This window comes from Lepidochelys olivacea (assembly GCF_965140295.1).
Source record: "Lepidochelys olivacea isolate rLepOli2 genome assembly, chromosome: 6".
Classification (NCBI taxonomy): Eukaryota; Metazoa; Chordata; order Testudines; family Cheloniidae; genus Lepidochelys; species Lepidochelys olivacea.
In genome coordinates, this window is record NC_140416.1 from 417,717 (window position 1) to 435,628 (window position 17,912).

At 61.4% G+C, this 17,912-nt stretch overlaps 1 protein-coding gene across 2 annotated transcripts in view; it reads right to left on the minus strand.

Moving 5' to 3' along the window:
* Window positions 1-668: 668 nt before the first annotated feature.
* The window catches only part of ITGAL (integrin subunit alpha L), a 29,788-nt gene continuing 12,544 nt past the window's right edge, over window positions 669-17,912 (minus strand). Inside the window, exons 15-33 of one of the 2 annotated variants that reach the window (XM_084632500.1) lie at window positions 17,736-17,866; window positions 17,432-17,589; window positions 17,188-17,339; window positions 16,772-16,903; window positions 16,434-16,507; window positions 16,203-16,344; window positions 15,960-16,070; window positions 15,779-15,861; window positions 12,953-13,036; window positions 12,772-12,844; window positions 12,552-12,659; window positions 12,363-12,440; window positions 11,679-11,801; window positions 11,481-11,579; window positions 11,104-11,214; window positions 10,201-10,986; window positions 7,818-8,019; window positions 4,320-6,535; window positions 669-1,544 (exon numbers count right to left, since the gene is read on the minus strand). In XM_084632500.1, coding sequence (XP_084488626.1) covers window positions 10,843-10,986; window positions 11,104-11,214; window positions 11,481-11,579; window positions 11,679-11,801; window positions 12,363-12,440; window positions 12,552-12,659; window positions 12,772-12,844; window positions 12,953-13,036; window positions 15,779-15,861; window positions 15,960-16,070; window positions 16,203-16,344; window positions 16,434-16,507; window positions 16,772-16,903; window positions 17,188-17,339; window positions 17,432-17,589; window positions 17,736-17,866 — 1,803 coding nt within the window. In that variant the 3' untranslated portion in view covers window positions 669-1,544; window positions 4,320-6,535; window positions 7,818-8,019; window positions 10,201-10,842. The remainder of the gene's footprint in view (window positions 1,545-4,319; window positions 6,536-7,817; window positions 8,020-10,200; window positions 10,987-11,103; window positions 11,215-11,480; window positions 11,580-11,678; window positions 11,802-12,362; window positions 12,441-12,551; window positions 12,660-12,771; window positions 12,845-12,952; window positions 13,037-15,778; window positions 15,862-15,959; window positions 16,071-16,202; window positions 16,345-16,433; window positions 16,508-16,771; window positions 16,904-17,187; window positions 17,340-17,431; window positions 17,590-17,735; window positions 17,867-17,912) is intronic. The other variant, XM_084632501.1, reaches the window with a different exon arrangement.

Consider the following 17,912-nt stretch of genomic DNA (forward strand, 5'->3'; position numbering starts at 1 on the left):
GCTGTTGCCCCTGGCTGCCCAGTGGCTACTGAGCTTCAGCCCAGGGCTTCTGCTTCTCTGAGGATTTTATTTTACTTTGCTCAATAAAGAAAAATATTTGCTGTAATTTCCCAGAATCCTGAGTCGTGACTCAGTTTCTCCATCCAGATCCTTGGGAATCCAGGTTCTGCCAAACCCTTCCTCAGTTTAACCCTCGTGCTGCTGCAGACATGTATACGCAGCTGTAAACCAAGGCCTTCTACTCAAGAGCCCTCTGTGACGGGGTGCCCGGGGTGCAACCTGGACCGTGGCACTGCTGCTCCCACCAACCTGGGCTGCCCCTCACACTGTGATGCTGATGTCACGTCTCGTAAATCTCCGTTGTAAATCCCTGCGCTTACACAGCCATCCATCGGCAGGGACACACCCAGCTGGATTACATGAATGATCTCCCAGCCACTCATGAACAAGAGAGGGGCTCCAGCCAATTCCCCCCAGCTCCCTAGCCTAGGACCCCAGAGCTGTACCATCCTGCCCTGGTCAGAAGCCTGACCGCTGTGCGCTCATTACCTAGATTGCTGTTCCGACAAAAGGATAGTGGCGGTGCGCTAGCCCTTGTTAACCTGAGTTGAGATTCCCCAAGCACGTCAACCAAAACACACTGTTGTAGGTAAAAAATAAAACAGGTTTATTAACGACAGAAGGACAGATTGTAAGTGATTATAAGAGGTCGACATAAAGGTCACCTTAAGTAAATGAAAAGTAAACACACATTCTAAATCCTAAACTTTTACTCCAAGCAAGAGTTTTGTGCAAACAATGTCTCCCCCACAGATGGTACGCTCTCCTCAATACACGGGCTGGGACTGCCTGCCAGCCTGGGACCAAACTTTGCCAGTTCAAAGTCTTTGTCCTCCAGATCTTCTTCCAGGTGTTGAGTTTGGGGGGGGGGGAGGGAAGAGGTCAAGGGAGGTTGTCACCGCCTCTCTTTCATATGTTCTTCCAGCTTGCTGGAAAGATCTTTGCTGTGACGTGCGATCGTTGGCCCCCAGGGCATACGTGCCTCCTCCCAGAAGTCTCTCGAATTGTGTGTCGATGAGCTATAAACGCCCTCTGGCTATTGCTGTAACTGAAAGGCTGGTTGTGGGTGTTCCCAACCTCACCACATATTTCAGTAACACACACACACCGCAAAGCTTCATAACTCCCCATACCATGACACCACACACAATCCAACGGGGGGTCTTACAAAATGCTCCCTCACAAGGCAGGCGCGGTGCCAAACGTACCACCAACATCCTGTCACAATGAGGGTACCAAGCATCACACCCTCTTGTAATCCCCGACTCCTCGTTCCAGCTTTCCAACAGCCCCGCGCTGGCACCTGGCTGGCAGGGCCCTGGCTGCAGGGCCGCCGCTGCCAGGCGTTAGTAAATATTAACATGCAATGGTGTTAAACGCTCACAATGTGTTTCTACGCCAACCAAAATCCTCTTCGGGCCGTTTTTCTCGGTATTTAGTCCCCTGTACCTGGGAAGCTGAAAAGTTCTGCCCTGCAGCTGAACCTAGGGAGCGAAGAGAAAACGAACTCAGTAATGCGAGTGTGTGGAATCGTTTCTGGTCATAGAATCTCAGGGTTGGAAGGGACCTAGTCCAACCCGCTGCTCAAAGCAGGACCGATCCCCAATTTTTGCCCCAGATCCCTGAATGGGCCCCTCAAGGATTGAACTCACAACCCTGGGTTTAGCAGGCCAATGCTCAAACCACTGAGCTATCCCTCCCCAAAGAATCATAGAATATCAGGGTTGGAAGGGACCTCAGGTTTCCCCTGCTCTTTCCCCTGACCGTACGGACAGCACACGCATCCAGGGGAGGGACCCTTTGAAAGTAATTCAGGGCGTCTACGGACGTATGTTATGATTGCCAGCAGGGGCTGAACGTGCTCTCCCCTGGCATCGAGTGACGAGCTGCGGGAGAAAGCTTCAGGAGCAGACCGTGGTTGCAGAAACATGCCTTCTCCGCCCCTGTGCATGGCCCAAGTGATGGACTGCGGCTGGCGCTGGGTTACAGATCACTCTGGTATCGAATGCAGGGCAGTAAAGGCTGTTAGCCTGACTGTACAAGCAAAGGGCAGCAGGCCTGTGCTTCGCCGGCCCTGATCGACCGGGTCACCCTCACCTGAACCTTACTTGCTAGGAAGGGATAGAGGGGCCAAAGCCCAGGGAAGAGGAGCAGGGGAGGGGACGGGTGTTGGTAGCTGGCCAGTCCAGGGGCTGGCCTTAGGCCTAGTTTGGGGACAGCGAAAGGGGCCCGCTGCTGAAGTCACCAAGAGCTGAAGCAAGCGGCAGCCTCTGGGAACGTGATGTCGCAGCAGTGGAGATTCGGCCTAGAGAAGGTGGCCGAGGGATGGTGGCCAGCAGCAGCGTTGGCCAGCAGTATCAGAGTTCTTGCTCAAGCCCCCCGCGCCCCGGGGAGCGAGGTGAGCCCACCGTGATGACAACTCTCAGCCTTCGCTAGCTAACTGTGAGTGGGGTGCGGCAAGGGAGAGGGGAGGGATGTGTTAAGGGGCATTTGTTTGTCCGACTGTCCCACCTCAAGGGGGGAAACTGAGGCAAAGGACACGGCCCAACATACTCTGGGGCGGGGTTTGCTGATGGTCACGTGCTTTTGAATCATGCAGGGTGAGGATTGTGGGGAGAGGAAAGAGCCCAGGGGGGAGAAGGGCCCGTGTCTGTGTTTTAATAACATCGGGGGGGAACTGCAACTCTTCCCAAAGAACAACAGGGAGAAAACCCGAGAGAGAGAAAACGGGAACCAGAGAGAGAGAGAGAACGCGAGGGGGACTCGGGCAGAAGTGAGCAAGTCTGATGTTCACTGGGTTAATTGGCTGTTCCAGCGGGAGGACCCGGGGGGGGCATTTGGGGGATGGGTTTGAATTCCTCATTCCCCACCTTCCCAACCCTTATCAGTAACTAACTACCTGACCCCATCCCTGCTTTAGCCCCTACATTCAGCTAGGATGGTTGGGCAGGTTGGCTGGGTGCCCCTGCTCAGATGGCCAGCAGTGAAGCAGCTAATCACATTGACAGTGAAACAGTCGTCATTATGTTTCAGAGTCAACACACAAATGTGCTGAATAAGGCCATTCCCACCTCACAGAGCTAACAGCCCAGGCTGCCTGCAGACTCAGGCAGACAGCACAGCACTGGTAACGCTCAGTCTATACTGAGACAGTTTCCTCGCTGCCACCAGAGATAGTCTCGATGTCGTGGTCTAGGTGTATAAACCCCACGCTGTTAACCAAGGGTTACTGGGAACCTGAGCCCCATTAGGTCCCCGGGTGGCACCTGGTGGGTGTAGGCAGAACTGGGGATCAAACCCAGCTGGGGCGGGGCTGGGTCTCCATAAGGGTGGAGGGAAAGCAGGCCAGGAGAGCTGGGGGAGAGGGAGCTGCTGGGGGAGATGCCTGGGAGCTGGGAACTTGGAGCCAGAGCTCAAGTGTCGGAGCCAGGAGGAGGCTGGAGGAAATTAAGCCAGTAGCCAGCCCCTGCAGAGGGGCAATCCCCGTGACCATGCTCTGGCCCAGACTTCCCTCCAAGGCTCCCTTGATGCCACGGACTTGGCGGTGCATACTCTGGCGTCCGGGATTGCAATGAGCTGCAATGCCTGGCTCCAGTCCTCTGGTCTTCCCCCAGAGGTCAAGCAGACCCTACAGGACCTTCCCTTTGATGGCCAGGGGCTATTTGCTGAACAAACAAATTCCAGACTGCATAGCCTAAAGGGCTCCCGGAAGACAATAAAGTCCCTCTGGCGACCCAAAGGAAGCCCTTTAAACCGCAGGCCACCCAGCAGTGGCCTTTCCCCCTTAGGCCCAGACAGGACTTCTCTCGTAGGAGGAGCAGATACAATCGACGCAAGCTGTCACGTCTTCCTTCTGGGCAGGGCCGGGGCAATCCAAACCCCCTCCGGGCCCTAAGCGCCCCTTTTGAAGGTGTGCACGAGGAGAGATTACCAGTCCACAACCCGGGCTATTATCCTCTCTTCCTGAACCATCTATCCCACTTCTACCGTGCATGGTCCCTTATTACGTCGGACCGGGGGGTGCTCCGCACGGTAGAGGCGGGATATCCTATCCAATTCTGTTCCTCCCCACCCTCCCATCCCCCTTGCCCGTCCCTCTTCAGGGACCCCTCTCATGAGCAACTTCTCGTCCAGGAGGTCCAGGCTCTCCTCGCTCACAGACGGTTCGTAGTGAACAAGGTGCATGACCACTTCGCGGCCCTCCCGTTCGGGCTTTGCACAGTGCCTCAGGTCTTCACCAAGTGCATGTCTGCCCTTACCTGGACGACTGGCTCCTCGGGGGCCGCTCCCGCCAGCAGGTGGAATCGCAGGTGCAGACAGTCAGGGACACGTTCAAACATTTAGGTATCATTCTCAATGTCAGCAAATCAGTGCTCGCTCCAACTCAGAGGATAGAGTTCATCGGGGCCGTTCTGGATGTGTCTCAAGCGAGAGCGTTCCTGCCAGAGACGCGTCACCTGGCCCTCTCGCAGAGAATCGGCACCCTTTGCAGCTTCCCCACCACCACGGCGAGGCAGTGTCTCCGGCCGTTAGGCCAGATGGCGGCCTGCACATACGTGGTCCAACACGCCAGGCTGCGACTCAGACCCTTGCCAGCGTGGCTCGTGTCCATGTACCCCCCAGGCCGCGACAGTCTGGACGTGGTGCTGACCATCCCCCGGCACACCCTCGATTCCCTCCGGCGGTGGCTGAATCCCCGCACGGTAGGCACCGGGTTTCCTTTTCACACACCCCAACCCACCTTGACTTTGGTAACAGACGCGTCCGTGTTGAGCTGGGGAGCACATCTGGGAAGCGCCTGGCAGCTCGGGGCCTGTGGAACTGAGCTCTGCATATCAAGGTCAAAGAACTCAGGGCGATCCGCCTCGCCCGCCAAGCTTTTCTGCCTGGCTTGCAGGGCCACTGCATAGCGGTACTGACGGACAACACCACGGCCATGCTCTATATAAACAGGCAAGGTGGAGCCGGCTCGTCTCTGTCAGGAAGCCCTCCTGCTGTGGGGATTTTGTCTAGCCCACTCCTCCAGGCCTCATACCTGCCGGGCATTCAGAACGTGCTGGCGGACGGTCTGAGCAGCCGTTTCCTCGGGCGCGAGTGGTCGATTCGCCCGGACATCATCCACTCCGTCTTCCGCCGTTGGGGGTTTCCTCAAATCGACCAGGTTGTCACACGGGCCCACAGGAAGTGCCCAACCTTTTGTTCCTTCCGGAGTCACAGCCCAGGCTCGGTCGCAGGTGCGTTCATGATCCCATGGCCTTCCCGCCATTCCCGCTCATCCACAAGGTGCCTCTCAAAGTCCACAGGGACAAGGCGGACGTCATTTTGGTGGCCCCAGCTTGGTCTCGCCAGTACTGGTACCCCACCCTCATGGACTTGTCGGTCCAGTCACCGATACGGCTACCTCTCAATCCCAACCTCATTACACAGGACCACGGTCGCCTCCTTCACCCAGACCTTCAGTCTCTCCACCTCACGGCCTGGAGAATCCGTGGCTGAATCAGACAGAACTCGCCTGTTCGGAGCCGGTGAGACAAATACTTCTGGAAAGCTGCAAGCCCTCTACTAGGGCCACGTACAGGGCAAAATGGAACAGGTTCTCCAGCTGGTGCATCCAAAGGCAGGTGCTCCCGCTCCAGGCTCCCATCCCTTGTACCCTAGAATATCTTCTGTACCTGAAAGCCCAGCGTCTGGCATTTGGTTCTCTCAAGGTCCACCTCGCGGCCATCCCGGCTTTTCACCCAGGTGATTTTGGGCGTTCGGTGTTCGCTCACCCCATCGTGGGTCATTTCCTAAAAGGACTGGAGAAGATACATCCCCCATTGAAGCCCCCTATCCCAGCCTGGGACCTTAATCTAGTCTTCTCCCGCCGCATGGGCCCTCCCTTCTTGTTATCTTCTTGTTCACTCCTCTACCTCTCTTGGAAGGTTGCTTTTCTGGTGGCTATCACCCCCGCACGACGTGTCCCTGAACTGCGGGCCCTCACCTCGGAGCCTCCGTACACTATTTTTCATAAGGACAAGGTACAACTTAGACCTCAACCAGCTTTCCTTCCCAAGGTGGTGTCCCATTTCCATATCAGCCCGGACATCTTTCCGTCAGTTTTCTATCCAAAGCCTCGCAATGGCCCTCAAGAACAACAGCTACACGTGCTGGATGTTAGGAGGGCGCTCGCCTTCTATATCGACCGCACGAAGCCGTTCCGCAAGACAACCCAGCCGCTCGTTGCCTTAGCAGAGCGGATGAATTCGTGCTTGTTACGACTTGGTGAAGGCTCCTCCGCCTGCCATTACGGCTCACTCCACGAGGGCGCAGGCCTCATCAACAGCCTTTCACGTCGCACGACGCCATCGTCCGTCCATCTAGGGATGATGCGGCCTTCGGCAGAGCAGCACTGCAGTCTGCCATGCCTTGACTCGGACCCCATCGCCTAGGTAAGGCTTGGGAGTCACCTAACTGGAACCGATACAAGCGAGCCCTCGAAGAAGAAGAAAAAATGGTTACTCACCTTTGTAACTGTTGTTCTTTGAGATGTGTGGCTCATGCCCGTTCCAAACCCGCCTCCCTTCCCCTCCGTCGGAGTAGCCGGCAAGAAGGAACTGACGGGGGGTCAGGCCGGCAGGGTCGTATATAGAGCCACTCCAGGGGGCTCCGCAGCCGGCCCGACGGGAAAAGTTTCCGACAGCCGTGCACTGGGATAGATCCGAGCAACACATCTCGAAGAACAACAGTTACAAAAGGTACGTAACTCTTTTTTCTCGTACAATCAACCCACGTTTCATGTGACAGGTTGGCAGCTGGTGGCCCTCAGGGAAAAATAACCGTCACACGGCCCTGAAGCCAATGTGGTTTGGGGAAAACTGAGGAAGCCACGGAAGGCCAGTTTGAACTGGTACACAGAGCATGGGGAACAAAGGTCCCTGAAGGAGACCCCAGGACTTAAAAACCCTCCTGGGAGCTGAGGCAAACCGGAGATTTACAGCCGACCCTGGATGACCTGGGCCCAGAACAAGAACTCCCATCCACCCTTCGCCCCCTCTTCTTCTTACGTTACACCCAGGCTCGGCCAGCCTCGGGGAGTGCGTGTGTGAGTATGAAAGTGGGTTAGGGCTTGGGGCATTAACGCTTTTCCTTCTTCCTTTGAGTGACGTGGAGATCACCCATCACCCTCCGCTGTTATTTTATTATTTTATTAATAAAGCTTGAAAACTTCGACGCTTGGCGTGTTCCGTCATCTCCTCCCTTAAGGATCCTGCGGCCTCAGCCTGATCACCTGACACCCCAGGCAGATTGGTAACAGAAATCTGCCACAGAAGCCCCCTCTGTCTGTCTGGAGCAGCTTCCTCCGGGCATGTGATATGCTCAGCCCCTAGTACCTCTATCTGACGGCGGGTCCCATCTGAGGGAGTGCGATCCACCGTTTCACGGAGGTCACTGCCCACCAGGAGAGCATCTCCCTTGCCCGGAGTATGGGAGCGGCCAGTCCCGAGATGGGCCCCCTCTGCCGTGTTCCCTTTTCGTCATGTCTGTATGAAATTGAGGGAGCAGCTGTGGCCTCAAAATATTCTGTGGGGGCCCTGAGGGCCACCAGCTGCCAGCAGTCCACATGAAAGGTGGATTGATTGTACGAGCGTAAACCTAGATGCCGTTGCTCAGTGTTGAAATCCACGATGGCCACCAAAGGGGGTAGACTTTCCCCGTTTGCTGTAATGATCGCCGCATAAGCATCCCCCCCCTGCCCCCCGCCACCATTTTCACACCTCTTTTCGACAGCTGCCCCAACCCGGGCGGTACTTTTCGGTGGCCACCATCGCCACAAGAAGCTTGGATCCCGCGCAGCCCCCTCCCTGCTCCCGTGACCGTTACGTGGCAGATCCCGGGCGGGCGAGCCTCTGGTGTTTGCAGCCCTGCAGGATGAGCCCCGACACAGGGGGACGCGGGGTTTCCTTCGAGGGCAATTGGCTGAGGGACACAATGAAAAGAATTCAAGGGTGCTCTTGGCATCCCCGGAGCAGCTGCGGACGGAGCCTGAGGATCAAGCCCTGACGGGCCCCATGGCAGCGGTGGGCCGGCTTGGGCCCACGAGCCGCAGCCACAGAGCTTTGGGGGACGCCGGCGTGAGAGCGGCCCGCACAGTGGAGACACCAACGGCGATCGCCCTGTGGAAACCGGCTTGCTGCCGGCCTGTGGGAAATCGTGGGGGTGCCGGACGATCCGCCCTGGGGGCTGTGGCCATGCAGGACACTGAGTCGTCTCCTGCTCCGCAGGGCTGTGACTTGGGAACGCCCAGGGCCGGCGACAGAGGCGGAAGCAGCTGCCCCAGTGGCCGAGGGTTTCCTGATGTCCGTGGCCCCGAGTCTCCCGTAATCGTCACTCACGTGTTGGGGAGCTCTGATCGATCATTCGTACCCAGCTGCGCCTGCGTCCAGGCTTCCAGCACCGAGCCCTGGCCCCAGAGAAGAACGTAGCCTCGTGGGTAGCCGTACACAGTGGGTGGGGAAACTGAGTCACGCCTAGTGTTCCTAAAATGATAGTTTCCCCGCCCCAGCATTCTCCACAAATGGATGGAATAGAAAAGACAGATGGGGGGGGCTGCTGTTCTCCCTCTCCTGGGACACCTGAACGAGGGGGCACTGGAGGAAGCCTCCCATGCGCCGCATGAGCGTGTCCTGGGGAACTCCCTGCCACTGCATGCTGCTGAGGCCAGAGTCAGTGGGTTAGAGCTGGGGGGGGCTGGGAGCCAGAACTCCTGGGTTCTATCCCGGCTCTGGGAGGGGAGTGGGGGCTGGTGGGTTAGAGCAGGGGGGCTGGGAGCCAGGACTCCTGGGTTCTATCCCGGCTCTGGGAGGGGAGTGGGGGCTGGTGGGTTAGAGCAGGGGGGCTGGGAGCCAGGACTCCTGGGTTCTCTCGCCCGCTCTGGAAGGGGAGTGGGGTCTAGTGGTTAGAGCAGGGGGACCTGGGAACCAGGACTCCTGGGTTCTGTCCAAATCACTACACAATAAGGGCCCTGATCTCAGCCGGGATCCATTTAGTGCTTTGGGGTTCATTATTCACTTGCACGTTCATTACCACTGCTCCCATTCACCTCCCCCTGTTATCGCTGTCTCCTCCCTCGACCCCTCCTTTCATCTCCACCCCCTCTTGCCCCCACCCAGAGCAAGACCTGATTTCGGAGCCTTTCAGGCCTGCTTCCCCCCGGAGGCGACATCCGTCGTGTCCCAGCCTGTCCCCAGCCCCCAGGGTAACAGCGGCTGGGTCTCTCAGAAGCCAGCCCCTCTCCCCTTCCTGCCGACCCACGCTGGGATCACGCGCTCGGCCCTGCCGGCACGTCCCGCTCAGCCGCTGGGCTCCCTTTGGGTTCTCCGGTTCCTCCCTCGCTTTGGGCCGGTTTCGGCTACTCCACGCCCCCCTCGCGGCTCCTGCCTCAGCTTTTTAACTCTCGTTGCGACCACCGGCCAGCCGTGCACGACACCGGGCAACCCGCGGCCCCGCCAGATCCCGGGACCCGCTGGCCAGCGCCTGGTTCATGATCTTGCCATTTCGGGGCGGGGGGGGGCGACGGTCGGGCTCTGCCACGTTCGCGGCTCCGCGGCTGCCCACAGCCACCCCGCGGCTCTGACGTAATCGCGGCGCCCGGCCCGCGGGGACGGCAGGGAGAAAGCCCAGCGGCTTCCCAACGCCGGGCTCCCGGGGCCGGCTCTGGCGGAGAGTCGCTGGCTCAGGCCCGGGCGAATCGTGGGAGACCCGTTGCCGGTGGATGGTCCCGAGAAAACACACAGGGAACCCGAATATTTTAAAGACGGGGCGTTTGCCAGGGGAGGGGCTGTACCTCCTGACCCCCTGGATTCGCTAACTTGACATTTGCACCCCAAATGCTATCCAGTGCCAACTACCAGCCTGGCAGTTTCGGGGGGGAAGGATCTACAGAACCCCTGAATTACTGAACCCCAACTTAGCACCCCAAATGCTATCCAGTGCCTACTACTGGCCAAGGCTTTTTGTGGGGCAACAATCTGAACCCCCTAGACTACAGCCCCATATTTGCCCCCAAAAGTCTGTCCAGAGCAGACCAATTTTGGGGGAGGGACTGTATCTCCTGAACCCCTGGACTAATCAACCCCAAATTTGCACCCCATATTCCACCTGGCGTCTCCTCCCAGCACAGCAATGGTCAGGTCGATCTGACGCGGCGTGTGGATTTTAGAGCCGCTTGAGATGGGACCTTGCTGCAGAATTTGGGGGACGACCTTAAATGGGCCGCAGCTAGACGTGAGCTGGCTCTGGGGGAGCTGAACCCCACTCTCCTCGCCGTGAGAGGGGCAGGGCAGAGCCCGCAGCCTGGATCTGGATCTCAGCGCCGAAGGGAGGTCGGAGTAATTGCCCCCTGGTCCCGTCATGCGCCAACGAAGCCGAGAGTGTGATAGAAACAGCAGTTCATGGTAGAAATTAGTGACCAAAGCAGTTTTGTCTCCGGTTTTTTCCTCCGGTTTAAAAACAAAGAAAACCACAGAGCAGAACCTGGAACAAAATAATCAGACAAAAGACACTTTCTGAAATGAGAACATTCCCCTCCCACGGCTGGGGAGAGAACCCAGGAATCCTGGCTCCCAGTCCGTCCGCCCCCCCAGCTCTAACCACTAGACCCCACTCCCTTCCCAGAGCCGGGGATAGAACCCAGGAGTCCTGGCTCCCAACCCCCACTGCTCTACCCACCAGACCCCACTCCCTTCCCAGAGCTGGGGAGAGAACCCAGGAGTCCTGGCTCCCAGCCCCCCCGCTGCAGTGTCACGACACCCCCTCGGGGTCAGTGGATCCCTGCGTGGCGGGGGGCTCCGGCAGGGCGTTGTTTTCCTGCGGACCCCCAGACACAGTCTCCCCTCCTGGGGTCTCCTCCGGGGCCATGGGCCGATTCCGCTTGAAGAAGCCGAACTGGGGGAGAGAGAAGAGTGGGGGGAGGGGTGTTAGAGGGAGGGCGGCTCACGGACAGATGGACAGACAGACAGGCCGGTGTCAGGCCAGCCAAGGAGCTGGGGAGGGGACACGCACCTTATACAGGAGCCCGACCATTACGGCGAGAAGCAGGACGCCCCCAATGGAGCTGCCGATAATCACCGGGACCGGATTGAAATGGGAAATTATCTCCACCTCCGTGGTGATCTGAGGAGAGACATGGTTAGGGGAGAGAACCCAGGAGTCCTGGCTCCCAGCCCCCCTTGTTCTAACAACTAGACCCCACTTCCCTCCCAGAGCCAGGAGAGAACCCAGGAGTCCTGGCTCCCAGCCATAACCCACCAGACCCCACTCCCCTCCCAGAGCAGGGAGGGGCCCCAGGAGTCCTGGCTCCCAGCCCCCCCGCTCTAACCACTAGACCCCACTTCCCTTCCAGAGCCGGGAGAGAACCCAGGCGTCCTGGCTCCCCGTACCTGGCTGTACTGGAATTCCTCTGGCTGGATCTGGAAGTATTTGGTCTCGTCGATGCTGACGGCTGCTTCGCTGCGGAGCCAGACTTTGCGGGCTTCCAGCTTGAGGACAGACGGACAGAGAGGGGGGTAAGCTGTGGGGACAGCGGGGGGCAGCGTGGCCCCATCGCGCCCGCAGCGGGCGCCCCCCGCCGGGCGTACCTGAGCTCCGTCCTCCGGCCTACACAGCTCCCCGGAGAAGTTAAAGCTGCGGGATTCTCCACCGGCCAGGGAGGCCACCTGACACCGGACCCGGGTGCAGACAGACGCCCCTAGACACCCGCGCTGGGAGCAGAGGGAACCAGAGTCAGACTCCACCGCCTGTCCCAAAGCGCCGGGAAACAGCCGCTCCTCCCCAGAGGGGCCGCGTCCCAGGCCGGGCGAGGGGTCCCCGTGTGCCCAGCCACCCCCACCCAGAGGGGCCGCGTCCCAGGCCGGGCGAGGGGTCCCCGTGTGCCCAGCCCCCCCCACCCAGAGGGGCCGCGTCCCAGGCCGGGCGAGGGGTCCCCGTGTGCCCAGCCCCCCCGACCCAGAGGGGCCGCGTCCCAGGCCGGGTGAGGGGTTCCCGTGTGCCCAGCCCCCGCCACCCAGAGGGGCCGCGTCCCACCACCGGGCGAGGGGTCCCCGTGTGCCCAGCCCCCCAACCCAGAGGGGCCGCGTCCCAGCACCGGGCGAGGGGTCCCCGTGTGCCCAGCCCCCCCACCCAGAGGGGCCACGTCCCAGCGCCGGGCGAGGGGTCCCCGTGTGCCCAGCCCCCCCCACCCAGAGGGGCCGCGTCCCAGCGCCGGGCGAGGGGTCCCCGTGTGCCCAGCCCCAGAAGTGGCTGCATCTCAGCTCTGATCTTACTGTCACTGGTTCCTTTGGGGTCTGGGCGGCAGCCCCCATTCGGAGCGTCAGAGGCCGGGTGCATGTGAACCCATGTTCCTACCAGGCAATGGAGAAGGTTATTCCAGGAGAGAACCCAGGAGTCCTGGCTCCCAGCCCCCGCCCCCCCGGCTGTAACCCCTAGACCCCACTCTCCTCCGTCCCACTCACCCCACTGCTGAGGTTCACAGATACGTCCCAGATGAAGCCGAGTTCGGCCCGGATGGGGAGTTCAAAGGTCACAGTGACGGGCACAGTGGGGGGCCCCAAATTCTGCACCTGGGGGGGCGGGGGGAAGAGGGACAGCGTTAAAGGCGGAGAAGACAGGCGGGAGCTCGGCGTACGCAGATATCGCTGCGCCGAGCGGGCCCGGTCTCAGCCGGCCGGTCACCTGGTAGCGGTGGGCGATGGCTTGGCACGCCGGCAGCTCCGACGGGACGCTGACGTAGGTGCTCGAATCCAACCTGGGGGAGACGCGGGGGGGTCAGTGTCTGTGAGGACCCCAGCCCCCCATGGAAAGGGGCCTGCCGGGGCACGAGGAGCAGGGGGAGGGGAAATCGGGGGGGGGGTACCCGGTCACGACGACCCCGACCGGGCGCAGAACCGGCAGCTCCCGCGTGGCTGCGTTGTCCGCCAGGGTCCCGTTCTCATTCTGACTGCAGGGGAAAGAGGGAAAAACGGTTCGGATCAGCCCCGGGTCGGGACCTGCCCCCCCTGGCCCCCTCTGGCCCCGGGACCCCTCCCCACACAGCTGGCAAACCTCTGTGTGCACAGAGGGAAGGGGGAGCAGAGCCAGCGGGGGGTGGAGGGATGGGGGGCTAGAGGCAGGCAGGACGGACGGACGGGTGTTGGGGGCCGGAGGCGCATACGGGAGAGATGCTGTCGTCGGATTATCGACGGCCCGTCACCGCAGGGAATCTGCCCGGAGAGGCCACGGCCAGCCGCAGCGAAGAGGCCGCGATTTGCCAGGTACGCTCAGCTTCTTTCTCCGTGCGCATCACCCGAGCCTGGCGGGTTACATGTAGGTGGGGCAGATCTGTATTTCCGGACACGGGCTGTGGGTCAGGGCGACACCCCCGGACAGATTGGCACCAGCCCTGCCTGGCCTGCCCCATGGCCCATCCAGAGGCGTCAGCTGTACCATGGACCCATTGAGAGAGGCCGAGGGATGCAGCTAGGAGCCAGCAGGACATGTAGGGACAGTGTTACCCACCAGTCGCTGGGAGGATCTGCTCCCCCTTCTGCAGCCTGCCCTGTGCCTGTCCAGCGTGGGCTGCCCCAGGCTCCCTGGACACACGGGATGGATGGACGGACGTGTGTTGGGGATGGGTGGATGGCAGGAGAGATGGATGGCAGGGGAGATGGATGGATGGATGGCGGGGAGATGGATGGCAGGGGAGATGGACGGGTGGGTGGATGGCAGGGGAGATGGACGGATGGATGGATGGCAGGGGAGATGGACGGGTGGGTGGACGGATGGATGGCAGGGGAGATGGATGGGGGGATGGATGGATGGCAGGGGAGATGGATGACAAGGGAGATGGATGACAAGGGAGATGGACGGGTGGGTGAATGGCAGGGGAGATGGACGGATGGGTGGACAGATGGATGGCAGGGGAGATGGACGGATGGATGGACGGATGGCAGGGGAGATGGATGGATGGATGGATGGCAGGGGAGATGGATGGATGGATGGATGGCAGGGGAGATGGACGGGTGGGTGGACAGATGGATGGCAGGGGAGATGGACGGATGGATGGATGGACGGATGGCAGGGGAGATGGATGGATGGATGGATGGCAGGGGAGATGGACGGGTGGGTGGACAGATGGATGGCAGGGGAGATGGACGGATGGATGGATGGCAGGGGAGATGGACGGGTGGGTGGACGGATGGATGGCAGGGGAGATGGATGGGGGGATGGATGGATGGCAGGGGAGATGGATGACAAGGGAGATGGATGACAAGGGAGATGGACGGGTGGGTGAATGGCAGGGGAGATGGACGGATGGGTGGACAGATGGATGGCAGGGGAGATGGACGGATGGATGGACGGATGGCAGGGGAGATGGATGGATGGATGGATGGCAGGGGAGATGGATGGATGGATGGATGGCAGGGGAGATGGACGGGTGGGTGGACAGATGGATGGCAGGGGAGATGGACGGATGGATGGATGGACGGATGGCAGGGGAGATGGATGGATGGATGGATGGCAGGGGAGATGGATGGATGGATGGCAGGGGAGATGGATGACAGGGGAGATGGACGGGTGGGTGAATGGCAGGGGAGATGGACGGATGGGTGGACAGATGGATGGGGAGATGGATGGCAGGGGAGATGGATGGGGGGATGGATGGCAGGGGAGATGGATGACAGGGGAGATGGACGGGTGGGTGAATGGCAGGGGAGATGGACGGATGGGTGGACAGATGGATGGGGAGATGGATGGGGGGATGGATGGCAGGGGAGATGGATGACAGGGGAGATGGACGGGTGGGTGAATGGCAGGGGAGATGGATGGGGAGATGGATGGCAGGGGAGATGGATGGCAGGGGAGATGGATGGCAGGGGAGATGGACGGATGGATGGCAGGGGATGGATGGACGGATGACAGCTCGGAGATGGAAGGGTTGGTGGACGGATGGATGGCAGGGGAGATGGACGGATGGGTGGACGGATGGATGGCAGGGGAGATGGACGGATGGGTGGACGGATGGATGGCAGGGGAGATGGATGGATGGATGGATGGATGGACGGATGGCAAGGGAGATGGATGGATGGACGGATGGCAGGGGAGATGGATGGATGGATGGCAGGGGAGATGGACGGGTGGGTGGACAGATGGATGGCAGGGGAGATGGACAGATGGGTGGACGGATGGATGGCAGGGGAGATGGATGGGGGGATGGATGGCAGGGGAGATGGACGGATGGGTGGACGGATGGACGGGTGGGTGGATGGCAGGGGAGATGGACGGGTGGGTGGATGGATGGATGGCAAGGGGGATGGATGGATGGACGGATGGCAGGGGAGATGGATGGGGGGATGGATGGATGGATGGATGGATGGCAGGGGAGATGGACGGATGGGTGGATGGATGGATGGCAGGGGAGATGGACGGATGGGTGGATGGATGGATGGCAGGGGGGATGGATGGCAGGGGAGATGGATGACAGGGGAGATGGACGGGTGGGTGAATGGCAGGGGAGATGGACGGGTGGGTGGACAGATGGATGGCAGGGGAGATGGATGGGTGGGTGGACGGACAGATGGATGGACTGATGGAGGGTGGAATGGTGCGTGTGGGGACACCCCTTCGCCTTTGCTTTCCCATCCCCCCCACACACACTGTGGGGCCCCTTCCCTTGCTCCCCCCCCCAAAGCCAGGAACGCACCAGTCAGCTCGGACAGTGAAGGAGGCTGGGCCGTCCCCCCAGGCGGTGTCAGAGGAGACGTGGAAAGAGAGACGGAGGAAAACCTGTGGGAGGAGACCAGAGAAGAGTGAGACTCGGCGCAGGGCACAGACACGGGGTGCTGAGACCAGGCGTGCTCGGTGCACAGACACCCCCCCCTTACCTTCGTTCTCTCCCGCAGGGCCGGGGGGCTGAGCTGGCAGGAACTGTTGAGGACAGACAGACGGCCGGGAGCCCCGGGCACGTCGCAAACCAGAGAGACCGGCCAGTGGGACTGGGGACATGGGAGAACAAGGGCTCGTTAGTGACAGCGCTCCTCACTCCCGACCTGCAGCCCCCCGCTAGCCCAGCCCTGCCCCCCAGCCCTGCCGGTGCCCCTCACTCCCAACCCGCAGCCCCCCGATACCTGCAGGACAGAGCCCCCCCGGAAGGAGAGCCCTGGGGGGTACTGGATCGTCAGCACTGGCCCATAAGCGATTTCGCCCACGTTCTCCAGCTGCACCGTCAGGTTGAGTGGGAAATGGGGGCTCAGTCTGAGTCCTGGGGACCTGGAAAGCACAAACTGCGTCCAGCCCGGGCCTGCCCAGCGGGGGGCGCCATGGGGAGCGGGGCGCTGGCCAGGGCGGGTCTCACTCACCCCGAGAAGTTGAAGGAGACGCGCAGGTCAGCCACACAGACCTCGTCTGCCCCGCAGTTCTTCTCAAAGGGAACCTGCAAGGCCAAGAGATCCCAGAGTAGCCGGAGGGGACCCAGGCGTCCGGGTCACTCACCGCTGGGACTGGGACTCAGGAGTCCGGCTCAGTGCACAGGGGGGAAGGGACCCAGGCGTCCGGGCGGCAGGCCGGGGGAGGGGGAGGGACCCAGGCGTCGGGGCGGCAGGCCAGGCGAGGGGATGGGACCCAGGCATCCGGGCGGCAGGCTGCGGGAGGGGGAGGGACCCAGGCGTCCGGGCGGCAGGCTGCGGGAGGGGGGTACCTGTATGTGGGTGGTGGTGTTGGTGCTGGGGAGGAGCAGGGGCGTCAGACCCCGCGTGCCCGGGACCGGCTCCCCTTGGACCGAGAAATTCACCTGCAGCTCCACCGGTGCCAGGAAATCCTCCAGGCAGGGCTGGGGAGAGGGGTAAGTGCGGTGAGCTTCCCCACAGCAGTGCCCCCAGCCAGAGACTCCCCCCACCCAGGGTTGCGAGCTTCCTCACAGCAGTGCCTGCCCCCAGCCAGGGACTCCCCCTCCTGGCACTATGAGCTTCCTCACAGCTGTGCTCCCAGCCAGGGACTGCCCCTGCTCAGTGCTGCAAGCTTCCCCACAGCAGTGTCTCCATCTAGGGACTCTCGCGGCCGGCGCTGTGAGCTTCCCACCCAGCAGTGCCCTGGGGGCTGGGAGCGGGGTCCTACCAGGACGTGCAGGGCTTTGGTGCTGCAGGCTGGCCTGGTGCCGACCCGCAGGGTCTCCAAGAGCTGCGAGGTCCCGTCGTGCAGCGCCAGGCGCGGGTTGGATTTCCCAGCATCCACCTGGAGCGTGAAGGAGACGCGGGCGCGAAGCGGGGCTGCAGGAGAGCGAGGGAATGGAGGAAGGGACGAATGAAGGAGTGGAGGGGGACCGGGCAAGGGGACGCGCCGGAGGGAGGAGGGGTCTCACCTGGCCCCCCCAGGCTGATCTGGCTGAGGTTGAAGCACAGGGTCAGGGCGACCCCCCTGGCCCCCGCACCCAACCCCCCTGTGCAGCCGGCATCGTCCAGGGGGATCCGGGCCGGATTCAGCGCCAGGGAGCAGGAGACGCCGATCACCGGACGGGACCTGCCGGGAGACAGACGCGCCGACAGTGAGAGCGGGACAGACGGACGCGCCCCCCCGCCCCTGCAGCAGCAGCCCCAATTCCCGCCCCCCTTCCCCAGCACTGCGAGCTTCCCCGCAGCAGTGCCCTCCGCTGGCCTCTCCCCTACCTGAGCAGCACGGCCCGGCCCAGGGCCCCAACAGCCACGTCCGTGAGTCCGTCCCCGCTGAGATCCAGCCGGCCCTGGACGGACTGCCCGAAAAACCGGAGGGCGGGAGAAAGAGACCGGGCGGAGACGCGCTGCGGGGGAGGGGGGAGAGAGAGATGGGACGGTGCCCCTCACTCC